Below are 17,667 nucleotides of genomic sequence, written 5' to 3'. Positions count from 1 at the left end.
TGCGTGGGGCCCACAGCCGGAGCCTGGCTTGGGTCGAGATGGGCGGCCCGGGCATGCCCTCGTGTGGCAAGGCCAGGCCCAGGGAGACACGAGGAGGCTGCCCTGGAGGAGGTGCGCTAACCTGGGTCAGGTCCACGAGCTTGCCCTGGTGCGTGGGCTGTGTCTCCAGGGCCCGCAGCTGGGAGATGAGCTCACGGCGCCGCCTCTGCTCCTCCCTGGCCTCCTCCGCGCTTTGCTGCAACAGGGCTCGGTTCTCCTCGGCCACCTCCTGAACTTGGGGCCAAGAGAGCTGCTGAGGTATTGGAGAGCCTCTCAGCTCAGGGAGCCGTCCCCCCCTCCCCCGGGGCACCTTGGCCCTCCCTGACCTGATGCGCCCGGCCCCTGCCGTACCCGTCTGCCGCCGGCCCCTCAGGAGTTTCATCCGTGCCGCCCTGATGTTCTTCTGTCCCTCCATCACCCGCTCCACCAGCTCCTTCATGGACCTTTCCTGCTGGAGACGCCTCTGGGCGCATTGCTGCATCAGCTCAGCCATCTGCTGGGACAGCCACCCGCCACCATCAGAGCGGGACCCCCCCGGAGCAGACCTGTGTCCCCCAGGCCCTCCCGCGCCCCAGGAGCAGCACGAGGTCTAGAGGGCAGATCCAGCCGCTGATCCCGAATCACCCTGGACTCCAGATCTCAGCTCACGAGCCTCTGGTGGGTACAGGGGGAGTCGCACGTCATGTCCTCGCTGCCTCGACTGTGGTCCTGGGGGCGCAAGCCCAGAACCATGCAGCCATCTCCCCAGACCTGCTGATGAAACTAAGGGGTGCAGTCAAGAGAGTTCTGGGGAGACCAAGCAGATCCACTGGGTTTGCCCGGCAGCTGCCCACTCCTGGGCACCCGTGGGTGAGGGTACTCTTTGCTTTTAAGCCGCATGGAGCTGGGTGTTCAAATACTACCCAGGTCTGTGCACAGGACATGCCAGGCTCCCAATCAGGTCGCCCCCAGGCCTGTCCTGATGGTCATCCCACACTTGTCTTTCTCGATGTGGCCTCAGAAGTACAGCACAGCTCTAGACAATCATATGGTTTTGCTGCTCTGACTGCACCTCACTGGGTGGTCTGTATGCCTACTGTGTCCACCTCTTCTGCTCAGGGTGAGGCATTTCCTAGCCTCATCCTCGTTATCTATCACCTGGAGTGTGACAAGAAGCCTGGTGACTTCTTTTCATGGTTGTCTTTGGGAACCTAGGCACAACTCTTGGTCCATTCTACCACTGATGGACGCTCGGCCACTTCCACTTTGGCACTATGTGAACAATGGAGAATCATATTTCAGTCCTGAAGAGACTGCAAAGGACAGGGTGGGATTTATGCCCCTGTCACTGGCCCACACCAACAGGGACCTGCTCAACTCCCAGCCCCTGGAAGTTTCTTTTTTTTTTTCTTTTTTGTATTTTTCTGAAGCTGGAAACGGGGAGAGACAGTCAGACAGACTCCCGCATGCGCCCGACCTGGATCCACCCGGCACGCCCACCAGGGGGCGATGCTCTGCCCCTCCGGGGTGTCGCTCTGCCTCGACCAGAGCCACTCTAGCGCCTGGGGCAGAGGCCAAGGAGCCATCCCCAGTGCCCGGGCCATCTTTGCTCCAATGGAGCCTTGGCTGCGGGAGGGGAAGAGAGAGAGAGGAAGGGGGGGTGGAGAAGCAGATGGGCGCTTCTCCTGTGTGCCCTGGCCGGGAATTGAACCTGGGTCCCCCGCACGCCAGGCCGACGCTCTACCGCTGAGCCAACCGGCCAGGGCTGAAGTTTCTACTACTGGGAGCTCATCGTTGACTGCAGGAAGTGGAACAGCAGCCTCCCTAGGGCAGCACAAATGCCAGGTTCAGGGCACAGGCTCATCCTTTGTGAAACAAAATGGCGGGAGCATCAAAAACGGCTCTCAACCCTCATTGTCAACCCTGTGCAGTTTTACTCCAGGTTCTAAGAAAAGGCAACCGGGGCTCAGAGAAGTGGCTCTTCTGGGGCTGGGGCAGGGGAAGACACAAGCCAGGAGTATTTTATAACACGTGAAGTCAAGAAGCGCTCACGGAACAGCAGGGCAGAGGGCACGCCAAGGGGACACGAGAGCTAGCCCGGAAGGGCTCCCACTGGCCAATGTTGGCAGTCGCATCAATAATGTGGCACCAGATTTCAGCGCACACTGTAAAGCACGTGTGCCTGTGCATGAGTCTACACTGATGTAAGCAAGTGACTGTTCAAATGAATGAGTGCGTGGAGAGGAGAGAAAGTCTCCGTGTGGAAGAGTTCCTGGTGACAGCCCACCTCCTTGAGTGTGGGCTCTGCTTAGAGACCCCCTCTAAAGAGTACAATACAGAAAGGGGGGTGGGGGTCATTACAGCAGACAAATTTGGCAGACACAACCCCAGCCAGGTGATCAAGGTCAACGCCAACAGTGGTAAGTCTATGCGGCCAGCAGGCGTCCTTGAAAGGATGTGATGAGCACTTTCCCTCTGTGGGTCTTCCTCCCACACTCCAGTCTACTCACGAGAAGAATGTGAGAGACACCACAGCCGAGGGGACATTCTGTGGGATACCTGACCGGCTCTTCTCAAAACTGACAAGGTCATTAAGAACAAGGAACATGCCTGACCAGGCGGTGGCGCAGTGGATAGAGCGTCGGACTGGGATGCAGAGGACCCAGGTTCGAGACCCCAAGGTCGCCAGCTTGAGCGCTGGCTCATCTGGTTTGAGCAAAAGCCCACCAGCTTGAACCCAATGTCGCTGGCTCCAGCAAGGGGTTACTTGGTCTGCTGAAGGCCTGTGGTCAAGGCACATATGAGAAAGCAATCAATGAACAACTAAGGTGTTGCAATGCGCAATGAAAAACTAATGGTTGATGCTTCTCATCTCTCTCCATTCCTGTCTGTCTGTCCTTGTCTGTCTCTCTCTCTCTGACTCACTCTCTGTCTCTGTAAAAAAAAAAAAAAAAAAAAAAAAAAAAAAAAAAAAAAAAAAAAAAAAAAAAGAACAGGGAACATGGATAAGGGACAAAGAAAGTCTGGGAAAGTGTCCCAGCCAGAAGGAGTCTGTGACAGGACGTCTCGATGGAATGTGTCCGGATGGCATCGTGGGCAGGAAAGGGCATGAGTGGGAAAAATGATGGAATGTGAATAGGGTCACGGACCAATGCTGGTTTCTTAGCTGTGACAAATATGCCATGGTTAGCAGGTTTGTGTCCCGCCCCCTCAAATTCATGTCCAGCTGGAACCTCAGGATGTGATCGTATTTTCCACGAGTTAAGAACACAGGAAGTAGGCCTGACCTGTGGTGGCGCAGTGGATCAAGCGACGACCTGGAATGCTGAGGTCGCAGGTTCAAAAAAAAAACCAAAACCTTAGGTTTGCCAGGTCAAGGCACATATGGGAGTTGATGTTTCCTGCTACTCCTCCCTTCTCTCTCTCTCTTTCTCTCGTCTCTAAAATGAATAAATAAAAAATAATTAAAAAAATAAAAGAATATAGGAAGTAATTAGTGAAGGATCTGGAGATGATATCATCCTGGATTTAGGGTGGGCCTTAAATCCAATGACAAGTCTCCACGTAAGAAGAGGAGAGGACATAGAGAGACACAGAGAAGACGGCCACCTGAGGATGTAGGCAGAGACTGGGGAGGGGTGTGTGGCCCCAAAACAAGGAATTCCTGAGGTCACCCGCAGCTGGAAGAGGCGAGAAAGAACCCTGCTTCCCTGGAGGCTGGGCGGAGCACACAGCCCAGCCCACACCTGGATCTCCGGCTTTGGGTCTTCACAGCCTCACAGTCCGGGTGTAAGTCCTCTGATCCCTATAGATGGTGACCGCATGTGTTACCAGCCCAGGAAGCTTGCGGGGGAGGGTATGGGAACTCTCTGTACCTGGTAGGCTTTGAGACTTTTCTGTAACTCTTTAAGACTGGTCCAAAATAAAAAAGTTTATTTAAAGAAGTACTTTTGAAAAACATTGTAACAAGTTGGAGAAATGCTTGTGTGTCGATACCAGGTGTAGAAATGTGGGCAAACAAAACATTCCCCCCTCCCCAGTCTTATCTCAGGGGAACTTCCTGCAAACATAAAAAGATGCTTGGAGTAGGGAGCTGAGCTGACCTCCTGAGCTGTCCCTGGTGGTGGTCCGGGAACAGTATGGAGACCTGAAACCATGAAACTCCCTAGAAGAAAACACTGACTGGATAGCTTGGGGGGTTAGATGAGAGCATTGTCCCAAAGCACAGAGGTTGCCGGTTCAATCCCCAGTCAGGGCGCATACAGGAACAGGCTGATATTCCTGTCTCTCTCTCCCCTCCTCCCTTGCTAAAATCAATAAATAAAAATTAAAAGGAAAGTGAATAAGTTTTAGGGACCTAACGCACAGCACAGTGACTATTGTTAATGATACTGTATTGCACACTTGGCATTTGCTAGGACGGCAGACCTCAAGGGTTCTCATCACTCACACAAAGGGTAACTAGGTGACGCGATGGAGGTAGGTGTCAAGAAGCTTGATGGTGGTCATTTCGTGATGTGGGTGCATATCAAAATATCAGGTTATACACCTTAAATATATATGAATTTCACTTGTCAATCATATCCCAATGAAGTGGGGGGGGGGGTAAGAAAACGGACAAAAGCAGATAGCGTACAGTAAAAAATAAGAAATGGTTCTCAACTATCTGAAAAGATGCCCATATCCACACTATTTGTCACCTATGAGAATGGCAGAAATTCCTGAATTCAGCGCAGCACACTGTGGCGGGTCGCGGGGGGCTGGCCCTCACAGTGCTTGGGGGGTAAAGATACTGCCAGACCAGAGGAAGGTGACAGGTCTCTTCACTGAAACCATGTGCCCCGAACAACACGGACAAGAACAGGACAACCCGCCTGCTCAGTCTGACTCAGCAATCCCTGCTCTAGAAGTTCACCTTGAATATCCACCTCCACAATATGAAAAGCTCGCACAATGTCGTTCATCGCAGATAAAGCAAGGAGTGACACTTCACACAGGGAAAAGGGGAAATCAGAAGTGTGTATTTACAAGTGTGTGTGTTTGCTTAGAAGAAAAAAAAAACAGAACACATAGTCCAGAAATTAATGAAAATAAGGATGTAGGTAGGTAGGTATAATGTATAGACTTACAAGAAGTGAGAGTTGGCCCTGGCCTGTTGGCTCAGTGGTAGTCCCAGGTTCGATTCCCGGTCAGGCACACAGGAGAAGCGCCCATCTGCTTCTCCACCCTTCCCCCTCTCCTTTCTCTCTGTCTCTCTCTTCCCCTCCCACAGCCAAGACTCCATTGGAGCAAAGCTGGCCTGGGCGCTGAGGATGGCTCCATGGCCTCTGCCTCAGGCGCTAGAGTGGCTCTGGTTACAACAGAGTGATGCCCCAGATCGCCCCCTGGTGGGCATGCTGGGCGGATCCCGGTCGGGTACATGCGGGAGTCTGTCTGACTGCCTCCCCGTTTCCAACTTCAGAAAAATACACACACACACACACACACACACACACACAGAGTCAACTAAAACAAAAGGGATAGCAAACCCTAACATTAAGTACAAACAGACACAAATGAGTATCAAAGAAGTAATTTGAGTGAACGTCAAGCCTGTCCCCTGACCTCAGCCCTCAGTGGCACGTGTCTAAGAAAAGACCGCCTGTGGGGGAAACACAGGTTGGGAGCCCCATGAAGGCTGTCTGTCCTTGGAGAACGAAGACAGACAGATACAGATGAAGACAATCTGATATGTCTGGACCTTCTAAAGCGGTAATGTGGATGTCCACAGACCCTCCTACGGGAGAGGACAAGCAAACACGTCAGCCTTCTAGAGTTCCTGCCAGAACCTCGGGCCTTCCCTCAGGTGTGGACGTGTAGACCAACTGACTCTGTGGCGGGGGTGAGACAGACAGTGCGCTCAGGCCAGCTGACCAGAAACGCCTCCAGAGCCCCCAGAAGCTGTCGAGGTGAGGACAGAGACCACAGCCACTCTATATGGGTCCCAGGAAGAAATGACCCGGGGTCGGCTGCAAGTCCATGACCACAGGAGTGACCATGCCCACTGCTGGCCAAAGCCCCAGAGCTCCTGGGTGGCAGACAGGCCAGCGGCCGGCCTCCAGGGCCCCGGCTCCCCTGGGAACCCACGTCACCTCCTCCTTCTTCTGGGTGGCCTTGTGCTGGTTCTCCTGCAGCAGCTGCTGCCGGGCTAGTGCGGCCTCCTCGTGGCTGAGCTTGCCCCGCAGCCGCCGGCACAGGCCAGCGGCCAGCTGCTCCTCCCGGTCCTTTGCTTGCATCTTCTTTTGCCACTGAAGGAAGTTGGAGAAGTCCCCAGCCCCATCCACAAGCTTGTCCACCCTGGGAAAGGAGGAGAGAGGCGGGCTTAAGTTCCTCCTGGGATGAGGCCTGCACTGGCCGGCAGGAGGCCATGGGCCCCCCCTGGACACTGGCCCTCACAAGCACTCTGTGTAATGTAGGTGCCCATCGTCCATCCGCCGCCCACTGCCCACCTCTCACACTCTGTGCATCCACCTTAGTCCACAGCTCCCCACCCCCCTTGTCTGTCTCCTTACTCGTCCGTCCACCCACCATTCCTCTGTCCCTCTGTCTGTCTCTCATCCCTCTGGTGAGCCACCCAAGCCCCCAACAACAGCCCAGTTCATGGGGTAAGAACAGGGGTCTGCAGCCCGGTGGTCTAGGGGAGAGGGTCCCAGGAAGGGGCCACAGAAAGCCTGAGGGAGGTTTGGGGTGGGCCAGTGTCTGCTGAGCCTGCTCCTACCCAAGTTTGTCTCCCTCACTGAGCCAAGATGGTTTTACTAGGGTGCAGCTGTGACTTCAACACTGGCCTGTTAGAGGCCCCGTCCCTGCAGGACCCCAGCCCCCAGGCCCCTCCTGTCCCGTGCCCACCAGGCTCCATCCTGTCCTCCCCACCTCTGTAGCTCCTTCTCCACCTGCCGCTGGTATAAGGCTCCTTCCCGCAGGATGGTGGCCACGTTCAGCTTGACGGGGACCTCGTTAGGCTGTGGGAGGAGGAGGAGCTGGCTGGGGAGGAGGAGCCTTGGGAGTAGCAGGCCCACCCCCACCCCGGCCCTCCAAGAACCTCTGCCCTGCCCAGGGCTCCCCCTGGCAGTGAGGGTGGGGCCACCCTTGGAGCCTCTGGCTCTGGCCACCCAGCCCCTCGGGCAGAACAGGCTGAGAGATGGGTCTCAAGGGGACACCCCGTGTCCACCCTTGCCTGGCCAGGAGCACCCCTCACCGTGTAGAAGGTCAGCTTTGGAGTCTTGTGGGTCCGGGGGACAAACCAGCGTCGCAGCTTCTCGGGGCGCTGTAGGAGTTAGGGCCTGGCACCTGAGGCTGCTGGGCGCCTCCAGACGCACCCTGGGAGGCCCACCCTGCACGGGGGTTCCCCCAGGGCAGCACCTCTTTCCTGCAGTGCACTCCCAAGCCTTGTGGGATGTCGGGCTGCCCCAGGAGGGTCATGGAAGGTGCAGAGCCCACCGAACCGGGGACAGCGGTTCCCAGTCAGGAGGGCTCAGGGTCCGTCTCCCCAGCTGCCCCCAGGGCTGACCCCATGACCTGTACGGGGCTGGTCCCTGAGTCTGTCTGCAAGCCGCGGTGGGGGGAGCCGCTGGCATCATACCCCCTGGAACATGGAACTCAGCCATTATACCCCCTGGAGCATGCTGCTATGCTGGGTGGCCACGCCCCCACCTGCCCCAACTGCTAGGGGTGGGGGGCAGAGTGGGAGGCATTGGCAGGGCTGGCACCCACGGGCAACTAGCCTTTCTCATCTGGCTCCCATCATTTTTTCAAACACACCTTGGGCTATTTTCTTATATAACTAGTAAATGCTGGGCCCTGGCCGGTTGGCTCAGTGGTAGAGCGTCGGCCTGGTGTGTGGATGTCCTGGGTTTAATTCCTGGCCGGGGCACATGGGAGAAGTATCCATCTGCTTCTCCACCCTTCCCCCTCTCCTTCCTCTCTATCTCTTTCTTCCCCTCCTGCAGCCAAGGCTCCATTGGAACAAAGTTGGCCCAGGCGCTGAGGATGGCTTCATGGCCTCTGCCTCAGGCACTAGAATGGCTCTGGTTACAATGGAGCAATGCCCCAGATGGGCAGAGCATCGCCCCCTGGTGGGCATGCTGGGTGGATCCCGGTCGGGCACATGCGGGAGTCTGTCTCTCTGCCTCCAGGTTCTCACTCCAGAAAAATACAAAAAAAAAAAAAAAAAGAACTAGTAGATGCTGAGTATGGAAACCTGGAAACACCCAGAGAGACGGACCAGAGGTTTCCCCAAGGTTCGGACCCGTGTCGACACAGCCCGCAGGACGGCACTATGCCTGGCCTGGTGGCACTGGGACCCTGGCCCTGGGTCTGAGACGGGAAGGCTACAGTGGCTCGTTGTGTTGCCGTATCTCGATGTTTTAGACTTAGAGAATGCCTCCACGCAGACCGGCCGGCACGGAGGGCAGGGTGTCACCTGCGAGGGGAGCTCCCTGCGGGCCTTGGGCCCTGCACGCTGCATCTCCTCCGGGCTTGTCGGGCTCGTCTTCGGCAGCAGGTCCTGCAGGGGCAGCACGTGGCTCAGGCCCACAGGTCGCCGCCCCGTCCCCGGGCTGCTGGGCACGTGGCTCAGGCCCACAGGTGGCCGCCCCGTCCCCGGGCTGCTGGGCACGTGGCTCAGGCCCACAGGTGGCCGCCCCGTCCCCGGGCTGCTGGGCACGTGGCTCAGGCCCACAGGTGGCCGCCCCGTCCCCCAGGTCGCTGCCCCGTCCCCGGGCTGCTGGGCACGTGGCTCAGGCCCACAGTTGCCGCCCCGTCCCCGGGCTGCTGGGCACGTGGCTCAGGCCCACAGGTGGCCGCCCCGTCCCCGGGCTGCTGGGCACGTGGCTCAGGCCCACAGGTGGCCGCCCCGTCCCCGGGCTGCTGGGCACGTGGCTCAGGCCCACAGGTCGCCGCCCCGTCCCCGGGCTGCTGGGCACGTGGCTCAGGCCCACAGGTCGCCGCCCCGTCCCCCAGGTCGCCGCCCCGTCCCCGGGCTGCCGGGCACGTGGCTCAGGCCCCCAGGTCGCCGCCCCGTCCCCGGGCTGCTGGGCACGTGGCTCAGGCCCACAGGTCGCTGCCCCGTCCCCGGGCTGCTGGGCACGTGGCTCAGGCCCACAGGTCGCCGCCCCGTCCCCCAGGTCGCCGCCCCGTCCCCGGGCTGCTGGGCACGTGGCTCAGGCCCACAGGTCGCTGCCCCGTCCCCCAGGTCGCCGCCCCGTCCCCGGGCTGCTGGGCACGTGGTTCAGGCCCACAGGTCACCGCCCCGTCCCCCAGGTCGCCACCCCGTCCCCGGGCTGCTGGGCACGTGGCTCAGGCCCACAGTCGCCGCCCCGTCCCCGGGCTGCTGGGCACGTGGCTCAGGCCCACAGGTGGCCGCCCCGTCCCCGGGCTGCTGGGCACGTGGCTCAGGCCCACAGGTGGCCGCCCCGTCCCCGGGCTGCTGGGCACGTGGCTCAGGCCCACAGGTCGCTGCCCCGTCCCCCAGGTCGCCGCCCCGTCCCCGGGCTGCTGGGCACGTGGCTCAGGCCCACAGGTGGCCGCCCCGTCCCCGGGCTGCTGGGCACGTGGCTCAGGCCCACAGGTCGCCGCCCCGTCCTCGGGCTGCTGGGGAGGAAGGGGCCGACCGGCTCGCACCACCGCTCCCTCCTTCTCCCTGCCTTCTCTAGAAAGGCTGGGCTGCTGTGCGGCTACTCACCTCCACCTTCCGGTGATGGCATCTCTTGGTTGTTTCTAGCACCTGTGGTTCCTTGGGTGACTGGTAGGTGCTCCTGGGCACCTGGTGGGTGGTGGAAGAGCCCATGTCAGTGGCTGCAGTTGGAGGGTGTGCAGATGTGTGGGGCTGGCGGGTGGCATGTGGGTGACGGGTGGGCCGTGGTCCCCAAGACAGGGGAGGCAGAGCTGGAAGGGAAGTTTTGCAGTTGCAACTGGGACTTGTGGGGTGTTGGCGGCCATGTGGGGGAGGGAAGGACGTCCATCAGGCCAGCATCAGGAAGGAAGGTGGCCAGGACACGAGAGGGACAGGCAGAGGGCTACTGACTGGGCAGGGGTGGACGCAGAGTGGCTGGGGCAGCAGGTGAGGCTGGGAGAGTGTCGTGGGCCCTGGGATAGTGAGGTGTCCGTGAAAGGGACAGGACACAGCATCACAGGGCAGAAAGCAGGGCAGCCTGAGACCAGCCACAGCAGGAGTCGGGAAACTTTTTGGCTGGGAGCACCATGAACGCCACGTATTTTAAAATGTAATTCCGTGAGAGCCATACAACGACCCGTGTACGTTAAGCATTATCCAATAAAAATTTGGTGTTGTCCCGGAGGACAGCTGTGATTGGCTCCAGCCACCTGCAACTATGAACATGAGCGGTAGGAAATGAATGGATTGTAATACATGAGAATGTTTTATATTTTTAATGTTATTACTTATGTTTTTTTATTAAAGATTTGTCTGCGAGCAAGATGCAGCCATCAAAAGAGTCACATCTAGGCCCTGGCCGGTTGGCTCAGTGGTAGAGCATCGACCTGGCGTGCAGAAGTCCCGGGTTCGATTCCTGGCCAGGGCACACAGGAGAGGCGCCCATCTGCTTTCCACCCCTCTCCCCCCTCTTTCCTCTCTGTCTCTCTCTTCCCCTCCCACAGCCGAGGCTCCATTGGAGCAAAAGATGGCCTGGGTGCTGGGGATGGCTCCTTGGCCTCTGCCCCAGGCGCTAGAGTGGCTCTGGTCGTGATAGAGCGACGCCCCAGATGGGCAGAGCATCGCCCCCTGGTGGGTGTGCCGGGTGGATCCCGGTCAGGCGCATGCAGGAGTCTGTCTGACTGCCTCCCCGTTTCCAGCTTCAGAAAAATACAAAAAAAAAAAAAGAGTCACATCTGGCTCACGAGCCATAGGTTCCCCACCCCTGAGCCACAGGGACCCTCAGCGACCTGGAGAGAGCAGTGTCCGTGGCGGGCAAGGCAGAGCCAGCCTGGAGAAGACCCTTGAACATCAGACTCCTAACTGTGCACCCTCCCCTGCGCATCTAACAGGCATGAGAAAGCCATCACATCCAAATCTGAAACCTCTGCCTTCCCAAGAACCTCCCCTCCCCCAGCCTGCTGACTCCGTTGCTTCAAGACGTCTCCAGAAACCACCTCTCACCACCCTCTTCTGCTGCTGCAGCCTGACGGGCCCTGTCAGCCTACTGAGGTGTGTGTCCTATCTGTCCCTGTTGTACCTCCTTTCCCATTCCCTCCTTCCCCTTCTGCCTCCACTCTAACCCCTCCATCTATCCACCCACCTACCCATTCACCCATCATCCATCTTCCCACCTAGCCACCATCCACCCATCCATTATCCATTTATTCATCCACTCATCCATCCATCCACCCATCTGACAGGTATTTAATGAAGGTCTGAGCTGAGCCAAGACTATACCAGGCATTGGGACAAATAAGATGGACAAGGTCTGATAAAGAAGACAGATAATAATAATAAGACTCAGAAAATATCAAATAACTATAAAATCTAATTGATGCTACAAAAATAAAAAGGAGCTGGGGCCCTGGCCGGTTGGCTCAGTGGTAGAGCATTGGCCCAGCGTGTAGAAGTCCCAGATTCGATTCCTGGCGCAGGCACACAGGAGAAGCACCCATCTGCTTCTCTACGCATCCCCCTCTCCTTTCTCTCTGTCTCTCTCTTTCCCTCCTGCAGCCAAGGCTCCATTGGAGCAAAGTTGGCCCGGACGCTGAGGATGGCTCCCTGGCCTCTGCCTCAGGCGCTAGAGTGGTTCCGGCTGCAATAGAGCAACGCCCCAGATGGGCAGAGCATCGCCCCCTGACGGACATGCCGGGGGGATCCCGGTCGGGTGCATGCGGGAGTCTGTCTCTCTGCCTTCCCTCTTCTCACTTCAGAAAAATATGAATACATATATACGTACATACATAACAGGAGCTGGGGTTAATGAGAGGGAAAGTAAGTGAGGAGGCTGATCTAGGTAAAGGGCTTCGCAAAAGCCTCCCTGACGAGACAGGCTGTAATGAGACCTGAGCGTGGCAGGAGAAGACGGGGACCCTGGGGCCTCCCAGCACCATCCCATTACTCTCCCAACAGTCATTAGTTCTGTTGGGGAACCAGATTGGTTCTGGGAAGCGGAGTTCACCATTAGATGCTCAACGTAGGGCCCATGAGCAGTTAGAACATTGTGCCCTAGGTATGATGATCAGTGCAAGAGTAGGCTTGCAACCTAAGCTGATCTAATCATGTGGGGTTTTTTTTTTTATCTTTTTTGAGAGAGAGAGGGGGACAGACAGACAGGAAGAAAAAGAGATGAGAAGCATCGATTCTTTTTTTTTTTTTTTTTTTTCCATTTTTCTGAAGCTGGAAACAGGGAGAGACAGTCAGACAGACTCCCGCATGCGCCCGACCGGGATCCACCCGGCACGCCCACCATGGGGCGACGCTCTGCCCACCAGGGGGCGATGCTCTGCCCATCCTGGGCGTCGCTATGTTGCGACCAGAGCCACTCTAGCGCCTGAGGCAGCGGCCACAGAGCCATCCCCAGCGCCCGGGCCATCTTTGCTCCAATGGAGCCTTGGCTGCGGGAGGGGAAGAGAGAGACAGAGAGGAAGGAGAGGGGGAGGGGTGGAGAAGCAAATGGGCGCTTCTTCTGTGTGCCCTGGCCGGGAATCGAACCCGAGTCCTCAGCACGCTAGGCCGACGCTCTACCGCTGAGCCAACCGGCCAGGGCGAGAAGCATCAATTCTTTGTTACAGCACCTCACTTGTTCATTGATTGCTTTCTCATACGTGTCTTGACCAGGGGACTCCTGCTTAACCATTGACCCCTTGCTCAAGCCAGCGACCTTGGGCTTCAAGCCAGTGACCTTGGGCTTCAAGCCGGCGATCTTTGGGCTTAAGCCAGCAAGCATGGAGTCATGTCTATGATCCCACACTGAAGCCGGTGACCCTGCGCTCAAGCTAGTGAGCCTGTGCTCAAGCCAATGACCTTGGGGTTTCAAACCTGGGTCCTCAGTGTCCCAGGCCAACACTCTATACTCTGTGCCAGCTCCTGGTCAGGCTCTCGCCTAACATGATTTTATAGAATTCTTGGTCTTAGATGTCTCCTCACACCCTGGACAGTGTAGAATATGAGTACGAGGCCTGGTGTCTGGCTATGAGAAAAGTTAGCCCAAAGAGAAAGTGGAACCACAGAGGGGACTAGAGTGGAGAGAGTCAAGAGAAATAGAGCTGGAACCCTGATCAAACTATGCCTGAAGCCTACCCTGCTACAGCCATGAAAGTCAGCCTGTTCTCTATTTTTTTTTTTTTCCTGAAGCTGGAAACGGGGAGGCAGTCAGACAGACTCCCGCATGCGCCCGACCGGGATCCACCCGGCACGCCCACCAGGAGGCGATGCTCTGCCCATCCGGGGCGTCACTCTGTCGCAACCAGAGCCACTCTAGCGCCTGGGGCAGAGGCCAAGGAGCCATCCCCAGCGCCCAGGCCATCTTTTTGCTTCAATGGAGCCTCGGCTGCGGGAGGGGAAGAGAGAGACAGAGAGGAAGGAGAGGGGGAGGGGTGGAGAAGCAGATGGGCGCTTCTTCTGTGTGCCCTGGCCGGGAATCGAACCCGAGACCCCTACACGCCAGGCCGATGCTTTACCATTGAGCCAACCGGCCAGGGCCCTGTTCTCTATTATCTAAGCAAAACTGAGCCACTTTTTTCTGTTACTTGCAATACAAAGCAACCTGACTGACAGGAGGAGTCCGCAGGCCAGGAGAAGGAGAAAGAGGGGCTCTAGAAAGAGGCTGTATGGTGGGGACAGGCCATGTGACTTGGGTTCACACAGATAGATGTTACCACCAGCCCGTGACCTCAAGAAAAGGAGCCCTGGCCTCGTTAAACTGACAAAGTCCCCTAAAGGGAAGCATTTCCCCTCCTCCCTAAGAGCGCTCTGTGATTGGCCGGGTCAATAGGAGGGATTGGTACATGACAACAGGGTTAACAGGGGGCTCCAAGTTTCAAGGCCAGACGGGTCTGAGCCCCATGGCCCAACAGTTCCACCCCATGCCCTACTGCTCTGACCTCAGAACGTGGACTGCAGGACCCCACAGGCAGGCTCTGGGCTGGCTGGGCTCGCCTCTCTGGGTGGGGTCACTGAATGCTCCCCGTCTGGCCCAGGGAAGAGCCCAGCCCCCCACTGGCCCACAGGGTCCGCTCCCCCGGCCTGGACAACCCACTTCAAATGTTGGCACTTACTGGTCTTGGCTTGGCCATGACAGGGACAGGCTCAGGCACTGGAATGGCACGGGGCCTGGGGACAGTCAGGTTGAAAGCCTTGGGCTCCGTGACCTTGGCCTTTGGAAGGGGAGGCTGACTGGTCAACTCCCTCTCGAGCTGGTTGAGGAGTTCCTGGACCTCGGGCTGCCATCTTGAAGGCAAACGTGGGAGAAGCTGCTGAGGGTTTCTTCCTCAGCAGGTCACCCAGATGACGGCCCTTGGAATCTGTAGGACCCCCCCCCCATGAGCTTGGGTCCCCCTCGGGGTGGGGGTAACAATGGAACCACAGTCACTATTCACTGAGTGCCTACCACCATGCAGGCACTGCACCAACCACACCCCAGAGCCTCACAGACAGGGCTTCCCGGGACAAGTCAGGAGACTGAGGCCTCGTGCCATCGCCCTCCTAGGTGAGTGGAGAGCCAAGAGGATGGGGCAGGGCACTTCCTGGCCACCAGCATCCTGGGGGCTCTGAGGACCAGGACACCTGAGACCCAGAGCTAATCTGGGCCCGAGCCGATGGCACAGGGAAAGAAGCCACCAGGAATGGGAAGAAAGGGAGATTCCAACGGTTCCTTCCCGGACCAGCACTGCTGGCAGCCGGTGCAAAGGGGGCGACAGGGGGGAGTGGACAGGGTGGCCGGGGCAGGGCACTGCTGGGCAGCCCCGAGGCCCAGGCTCCCCGTTCACGTCTCCACACCCGTGTGGGCACAGTCCACCATCACCAACCTGGCCAGTGTTCCCTCTGGTGGGGCTCCTGGGGGCAGACAGTGTGGTTGGAAATAGTTCCTGTCCCCGCCCGAGGACCAGGGCCACAGGAGGGAGGAAGGGCACGTCCAAAGGCCACCAGGGAGTGGGAATGGCCAGTTCTGTGACGGAGCTGGTCCCAGGGAGAGCAGGGGAAGGCCGCGTATGGGGGTGGTAGTGCGGGAGGTGGGCATGTTGGAGCCAGCTGAGCAGCTGCCCATAGGTCGCTCTCAGGGCCAGCAGTTCCAGGCCACAGGTGGGAGCCTTGGAGGTGGACAGCGAGAGTCCAGCCTGGCAGGGGACTCAGGACCTCCCCGTGGTGAGGAGGGACAGCTCCGGGGGCGCCCCACTGCCTGGGCCGGGGCCTCCTCTCCCTAGCAGCCTCTCCATGGAGGCCAAGGGCAGGGCCAGGCCACCGTGCTGGTTAGCACCAGTGATTCCAGTGCTGGCCCCCGCCTGTCCACGAGAGGCAGGGAAAGGCAGCTTTGGGTGACAGGCCCAGGAGTGGAGCCTTGGGGGACACTGGGCAGAAATGCAGGCTGGAATCCACTAGGAGCTTCCTGCCCTACTCCCACCTCCTGGATTGGTGGGAAGAGGCTGGGCAGGACCAAAGCCCCACCGGGTCCCTGCACGGTCACAGCCCTGTGCTTCCCTAGTGGACTCCAGGGCAGAAGGGGCCACTCGCACGCCACAGACCCAGATGGTCCTGAAACCACCCCTGGCTGTCAGGCCTGCTGGGTGCTAGCTGGCCGCCTGCTCTGGAGGTCAGCCTGGGTCTCTGGGTGGCATGCTCTTGTCCCAGGGGCCGTGGCTTCTCCGAGCCCTCTCACCCCTCCTGGGGCCCCAGTCAGTGGGAAGGGGACCCACGGAGTCCCTAGGAGGGGGCGCGGCGCTGCCCCCGCCCAGCCCACCTCATCAGGGGGTCCGTCCAGTTCTTCACATGTGCCGTCTCGTAAACGAGGCTCCACTCGTCCTTGATCCACGAGCACAGGTTTGAGGGGTTGAAGAAGAACCCAAGGAACTGAAGCAGAGGTGGGAGGTGGGGTTGGGCCCAGACCCCCACGCCCGGTGCCCCTCACGGAGAGCCAGTGACGAGGTGCAGGTGTGGCCAGTGCACTGGAGAAGCACCCACGCTCGGGCAGGAGGCCCCGTGGGACAGACCCTCCCTCCCCGGGACAAAGAAGGGGCCTGCACCCCTGCTCACCCGCTCCTCATGCTGGGCTGGGGGTGCCTATTCTGGGCGGGGCTGCCCCTCACCAGAAGGGCTTCTGCTCATGGCATCTGTGCACTCGGGCCAGCCCAGCTGGGTGTGTCCTCGCTAGGAGGACCCCATGCTCCAGCCAGCTCCGTACAACCTGGAAGCCTAGACCCCAGACCCAGAGAGTTCTCGGTGGGGACAGACGGACGGCTGCCTGCCTGCTCCAGCCAGCTCCGTACAACCTGGAGGCCTGTACCCCAGACCCAGAGAGTTCTCGGTGGGGACAGACGGACGGCTGCCTGCCTGCTCCAGCCAGCTCCGTACAACCTGGAGGCCTAGACCCCAGACCCAGAGGGTTCTCGGTGGGGACAGACGGACGGCTGCCTGCCTGCTCCAGCCAGCTCCGTACAACCTGGAGGCCTAGACCCCAGACCCAGAGGGTTCTCGGTGGGGACAGACGGACGGCTGCCTGCCTGCTCCAGCCAGCTCCGTACAACCTGGAGGCCTAGACCCCAGGTCCAGAGAGTTCTCGGTGGGGACAGACGGACGGCTGCCTGCCTGCTCCAGCCAGCTCCGTACAACCTGGAGGCCTGTACCCCAGGTCCAGAGAGTTCTCGGTGGGGACAGACGGACACCTGCCTGCTCCAGCCAGCTCCGTACAACCTGGAGGCCTGTACCCCAGGTCCAGAGAGTTCTCGGTGGGGACAGACGGACAGCTGCCTGCCTGCTCCAGCCAGCTCCGTACAACCTGGAGGCCTAGACCCCAGACCCAGAGAGTTCTCGGTGGGGACAGACGGACAGCTGCCTGCCTGATCCAGCCAGCTCCGTACAACCTGGAGGCCTAGACCCCAGACCCAGAGAGTTCTCGGTGGGGACAGACGGACGGCTGCCTGCCTGCTCCAGCCAGCTCCGTACAACCTGGAGGCCTGTACCCCAGACCCAGAGAGTTCTCGGTGGGGACAGACGGACGGCTGCCTGCCTGCTCCAGCCAGCTCCGTACAACCTGGAGGCCTGTACCCCAGACCCAGAGAGTTCTCGGTGGGGACAGACGGACACCTGCCTGCCTGCTCCAGCCAGCTCCGTACAACCTGGAGGCCTGTACCCCAGACCCAGAGAGTTCTCGGTGGGGACAGACGGACGGCTGCCTGCCTGCTCCAGCCAGCTCCGTACAACCTGGAGGCCTAGACCCCAGACCCAGAGAGTTCTCGGTGGGGACAGACGGACGGCTGCCTGCCTGCTCCAGCCAGCTTCGTACAACCTGGAGGCCTGTACCCCAGACCCAGAGAGTTCTCGGTGGGGACAGACGGACACCTGCCTGCTCCAGCCAGCTCCGTACAACCTGGAGGCCTGTACCCCAGGTCCAGAGAGTTCTCGGTGGGGACAGACGGACACCTGCCTGCCTGCTCCAGCCAGCTCCGTACAACCTGGAGACC

The 17,667-nt window shown here is 59.1% G+C and overlaps 1 protein-coding gene across 3 annotated transcripts in view; it reads right to left on the bottom strand.

Annotated features, from left to right (window-relative positions):
• Window positions 1-17,667, bottom strand: part of CFAP99 (cilia and flagella associated protein 99) — a 48,714-nt gene that overhangs the window by 4,665 nt on the left and 26,382 nt on the right. For all 3 annotated transcript variants that reach the window (XR_010751694.1, XM_066386856.1, XM_066386857.1), the window contains exons 5-13: window positions 15,948-16,057; window positions 14,269-14,440; window positions 9,737-9,817; window positions 8,477-8,560; window positions 7,253-7,321; window positions 6,928-7,016; window positions 6,150-6,354; window positions 391-532; window positions 122-273 (exon numbers count right to left, since the gene is read on the bottom strand). Coding sequence is in view for 2 of the 3 variants with exons in the window: in XM_066386856.1 (XP_066242953.1) it covers window positions 122-273; window positions 391-532; window positions 6,150-6,354; window positions 6,928-7,016; window positions 7,253-7,321; window positions 8,477-8,560; window positions 9,737-9,817; window positions 14,269-14,440; window positions 15,948-16,057 (1,104 nt within the window). In the remaining variant the exon portion in view is untranslated. The remainder of the gene's footprint in view (window positions 1-121; window positions 274-390; window positions 533-6,149; window positions 6,355-6,927; window positions 7,017-7,252; window positions 7,322-8,476; window positions 8,561-9,736; window positions 9,818-14,268; window positions 14,441-15,947; window positions 16,058-17,667) is intronic.

The sequence above is a fragment of the Saccopteryx leptura genome, chromosome 5 (genome assembly GCF_036850995.1).
Source record: "Saccopteryx leptura isolate mSacLep1 chromosome 5, mSacLep1_pri_phased_curated, whole genome shotgun sequence".
Taxonomy (NCBI): domain Eukaryota; kingdom Metazoa; phylum Chordata; class Mammalia; order Chiroptera; family Emballonuridae; genus Saccopteryx; species Saccopteryx leptura.
The sequence above is the reverse complement of the archived record's forward strand: the minus strand, read 5'-3'. Positions and strand labels throughout refer to the sequence as shown.